This window comes from Cornus florida, unplaced genomic scaffold, assembly GCF_030987335.1.
Source record: "Cornus florida cultivar Cherokee Brave unplaced genomic scaffold, ASM3098733v1 CherokeeBrave_3.0.0_Hap2_Chr03, whole genome shotgun sequence".
NCBI classification, from domain to species: domain Eukaryota; kingdom Viridiplantae; phylum Streptophyta; class Magnoliopsida; order Cornales; family Cornaceae; genus Cornus; species Cornus florida.
In genome coordinates, this window is record NW_026775573.1 from 65,915,291 (window position 1) to 65,920,344 (window position 5,054).

Genomic DNA, 5,054 nt, shown 5'->3' on the forward strand with positions numbered 1-5,054 from the left:
CGCAGTTGGGATCCGACGAAATTTTTTACTATGTGTTAAATCGGAGATTACAAGTTTTCAGCCACTTACTCTGTTTATGTACGAATTTCAGAGTCTCTCTTCCCGCACTCCGAACCCTAAGTGCTCAAGAGACTAATTAGGGTCCATGACCCATGAGAAAAAAAAAAAAGGGCCATATTTTTTCCCACAAAGCTCATTCTACGGCTCAAATTTTTTCCCACAAAGCTCATTCAACGGGTCGTCGGGTCGTAAGCGGATCGTAACGCGACCCTACACCAAATTCCGACCACAACATCACAATTGCATTTAAGAAAATTAGCAAAAGGTTATTAATCCATGATTCTTAAGATGCCTAGACCTAATTTTACAATGATTCTTAAGATGCCTAGACCTAATTTTACAATAATTCTTAAGGAGCTAGACCTAAAATTTACAAATTCTAGGGTTTATTTCATTTAAACATTATTTTTTCTTTTTAAACAATTTTTTGTGATCCAAGGTTTGTGGGTTTTAAAATATCTTCAAATATTATTTCTTAAGAGGATTGTACCTAAAATTTTGTGAATTTTAGGGTTTGTGTATCTTTAAAGTGTATTTTATGACTTTTAACCAGTTTTTATTTGAAGAACTTAAAATCCATTTATTTAAGAAAACTTGAGAAATTGCTTTTTAGGCCCCCCAAAATTTTATGATTTTCTTTTAGAGTTCATTATTTAGGAAAGCCTTTTATGATTTTATGATATTTAGAATTTAAGAATTCCAATGCTTTATTAGCTTCTATGAAAACTTGAGAACTTGCATTTTTAAACCTCTCGCTTTTGAAATAATCTGTAAGAAAACCAAGTTTTGTGGCTCAATTTTGGCTGCATAACAACTAAGAAGTTGTTTGTTCTAAAAAATTTATTGAGTGGCCCAAGGCTATTAGTTTAGTGGTACGCCTTCGCCTTCCAAAAAGAAGGTCGGGGGTTCGTTGATGTAAGTCACGGGGACAAATTGAGCTTCCATGGTCATTGTGCGCACTACCATCAGTGTATCTACAACAACTAATTAGCTCATCAAATGAAAAAAATTAATATAGAATCTGAATGACCTTCCAAAAAAAATTAGAATCTGAAATGTATGCAAACATTGAAATACAGAATTGCCAAAGTGGGAGTTAGGAGGACATTGAAACTACTGATTAACATAAATACGTAGTGAAGAATAATTTGATTACTTGGTATCAACAAATAGTTAGGAACATACACGCATAAGTAGTCAGGTTGAAGGTGAAATTTTGGTAATTGGCTCAATGAACATTTTGATGGTATCCATGCCCAATGAATTGGAAGCACTCATACAATACTGCAAGTCCTTGTCACGGGTTATTAAAATCCGATCACCATCATCATCTAAATATTTGATCTTATAGGTTCCAACATTTAATTTCAAGCTCTCGGATACTTCCTCTTCCAACTCCACCATTCTTGATGAAAAAGGTAATTGAAACTTTATCATATCATCTCCATAGGTTGCTTTTATAGTCATCATCCTTACTTCTGGTGGTGGTCTTACAAGTGGAGTCATGTAAGCATCAGTAGCCACAAGTTTCTTAGCAGGCAACTCAGAACATGTAGGGTTTCGTCTAGAGGAAAATCCTTTAAACTTTTTTCCCCTACCTTGTGGCCAGCGGCTGATTTTTTTCTCTCTACATATACGCTTAAATGTAGATCTGCTCACTGCAAAAATAAGAATTCAATAGCAAAAAATCAAATAATTTGTATGTGCAAAAGAATAAACTATTATTTCTATAAGAAGAAACTCAAAAGTTGAAAATAATAAGTGCAAGATTACAAGCCACAATTTCAATTAGTATGTAAGCTTACCACGAAAAATCTTTGCAACATCTTCAATTTTCTTCCCGAAATGTTTTTCGAGCTCCTCATAAGTGATTGAATTTGCATCCTCTGAAGAAGAACCGTCAGTGTTATTTTGTTCTGCAATAACTGTCCTTCCATTGTTGACATCATCAACTTCAACTTCCTCTGTTACTGGCTGATTTGGTGGCGTTGTCTCTTGCCAATTATGTGAGACTTCAAACCCAGGCGGAGATATAGTACTTTGGCATTGCGAAGAATCAGGTTCCTGATTCATGCGTGCCTCCTCATCTGAACGAGCAACGGGAACATTGTTTTGCTCTTGTCCATTATGTAAGGCTCCAGACCCAAGTGGAGATCTAGTACTTTGGCATTGAAAAGTTGCAGGTTCCTCATCCGAACAAGAAACAAGAATGTTATTTTGATCCGCATCAACAACATCCCAGTCATTGTTGATATCATCAACTTCAACTATTAGCTGTTGATTTGATGAATGTGGCTGCATCATCTCTTGTCCATTTTGTAAGACTCCAGGCCTATTTGATGGAGATGAAGTAGTTTGGCATTGAAATGAAGCAGGCTTTTGGTTCAGGCGAGGTTTAATAAATTCAATCGATAATTCCTTTCCGAGTTCTTCTCCAGAAGCAAGCTTACAGCTTGGGAAATATTGCTTCATTGTTTCTAATATTGAGCACAAGAAGGTACTTGGATATTCACCATATGTGTTTTTAGGATTCAGAAAAAACTCTAGTATGTAATCATAATTTTTGGCACAAGTACCTTGCAAGCAAATTGCGAAACAACCTGTTAACCCAAAAGAGCGTGCAAGGGGCAGGTCGGGGTATTCAATTCTGTTGAATTGAGTTAGATCTTTGCAGAAACATAGTTTATGTGACATATATGCACTCCCAACAACTCCCTGCCCCTTTTGTAAGTTATTCTGCCCATAGTAGAAACTCCCCAGATGACCATCTAAAAGATAAGATGCTTTGTATTCTTGGTGAAAGACATCAAACGTATTGAAATGCCTGCACGGAACCCATGTCTTGGCCAAAGGTAAGGAGTGAGTTTTGCACACCACTTCCAACCCTTTGTAGATTTCAGCCAATATATCTCCATCATCTTTACCTAGATCCTGAACCAGGATTACAAGTGTTGATTGGAATAGACATTTGTGGACGAGAGAACAGAGTAGTGGAAACAAATAAATAAGGAAAGAAAGTACCAAATCTCACATTTGGATATTACAGCTGTAACTTACCTTCCAAATAAAAGCATCACACAAAGAAGTTTTCAGAACCGCAGGCTGCAACAGAAATTTTGGTGAGGTTTAAATTAATAAAAAGGTAACATCATATCGATCATCTCCAAATATGATGCATTCATATCCGATCACCTCAGTCCTCATCAAATTAATTACAAGAATTTAAGTATAATAAAATCATAGCATCTCCAAATATAAGTTCAACAAACCTGGAGCTCATCTTTCAAAAACCAATCATACGTCCAGTATAAATCGTACTTGCTAGTTGCAGCAAACTCAAGTACTCCAATGCAGTCCTGGAAAGAGGTTTGAAACACCGGAAAAGAAAAAGAAGCCGAAATATGGCAAGCTAGAGCAAAATCACGCTGTGGGTACTCTTTAATAGAGTAAAATCGCACATCTGGTATACACTCCGGCCATTTTTGGCGGAACACACGGCCAGAGATTCCAAGGTGTTCTACTTCTTCCACATTAAGTTTATATTGCAAACACTGTTTCCTGTACTCAAGAAGTCGTTCATCAAGTTTATAAGACAAAGCAAAATGTTGGTCTGAAGTAACAAGTTGGACGCACCCTGTTTCTGTTGTGATGGGTGCCCAAAACTGTATTAGAACTTGATCAATAGAAGATTTTTGATAGAAGTGTAGAAGGGCAGATTTGATCTTGTCTGTGGTGGAGGTGTGAGTTGCCGAATCGAAAATACTACCACCACCTACACGTTCAATTCAACAACATTATTACTATTATTATTATTATTATTATTATTATATACACATGGTGGTTTTCCAAGATAGAGATAAAATTTTCTTTTCCTTCAAAAAATTAAAAAAATAAAAATTGGTTGAATGGAAGCTAAGCTGCTATTGAATAAAATTTCCATGCCAACAATATAGATATTTTGAGTCGAACAATATAGATATTTAATTAAGGGAGGGTAGACAAAAAAACAGAGATAGAGAAAAGCAGCTTACAGCAAGGAGGGAGAGACGTCGGGTCACTCCTAACGCGCAAAGAAAAGCTAAGGTTGGAACCGTGTTTTATTGACGACGGTCGCCGGAAAGACCCTTCACTCGGCAAATCTTTCAATAAATTACCGCTCTTGAATTTTTTATTTTGTTCACAATAATCAAAAGGCTCTATCATATCTTCTGTCAATGAACTAGCTGATAAAAGCACATCAATATATACAATAACTACATTAAAACCTTTTTTTTTTTTTAAAGTAAGGTGTTCACAAAAGATTTAGAATCGCGCAAAGAAAAGTTAGGGTTGGAACCGTGTTTTATCGACGACTGTCGCAGGAAAGACACTTCACTCGGCAAATCTTTCATGAAATTCCTGTTCTTGAATTTTTTATATTGTTCATAATAATCAAGAGGCTGTGTCATATCTTCCGTCAATGAACTACCTGATAAAAGCACATCAATATATATAATAACTACATTGAAACTTTTTTTTTTTTAAGTAAAGGGTTCACAAAAGATGTAGAATCGAGCAAAGAAAAGTTAAGGTTGGAACCGTGTTTTATCGACGACGGTCGCCGGAAAGACGCTTCACTCGGCAAATCTTTCATGAAATTCCTGTTCTTGAATTTTTGATATTGTTCATGATAATCAAAAGGATCTGTCATATCTTCCGTCAATGAACAACCTGATAAAAGCACATCAATATATATAATAACTACATTGAAACTTTTTTTTTTTTAAAGGGTTAACAAAAGATGTAGAATCGCGCAAAGAAAAGTTAAAGGTTGGAATGGTGATTTTTTTATTTGTCCCACCATAGAAAGAGATAAAGGGAAAATTACCTTCTAATCCTACTTTTAAAACTTAAAGATAATTTGTTCGACTTTTGTGGCTCAATATTGATGTCAGCATTTACATCACCTCTTGCATCACCGATTAGTTCATCATTCTTGACAGCCAAGGTGTGTA

General features: G+C 35.7%; 1 protein-coding gene across 1 annotated transcript; it reads right to left on the reverse strand.

The window, feature by feature from the left end:
* Positions 1-1,126: 1,126 nt before the first annotated feature.
* Positions 1,127-4,764, reverse strand: LOC132300703 (protein NLP3-like). Its single transcript, XM_059797903.1, has 6 exons — positions 4,639-4,764; positions 4,397-4,528; positions 4,092-4,283; positions 3,118-3,832; positions 1,866-2,991; positions 1,127-1,718 (listed from the first exon to the last, which is right to left on the reverse strand). The coding sequence occupies exons 5-6, from the start codon at positions 2,752-2,754 to the stop codon at positions 1,258-1,260; spliced, it is 1,350 nt and encodes a 449-aa protein (XP_059653886.1). The 5' UTR covers positions 2,755-2,991; positions 3,118-3,832; positions 4,092-4,283; positions 4,397-4,528; positions 4,639-4,764; the 3' UTR covers positions 1,127-1,257.
* Positions 4,765-5,054: the final 290 nt, after the last annotated feature.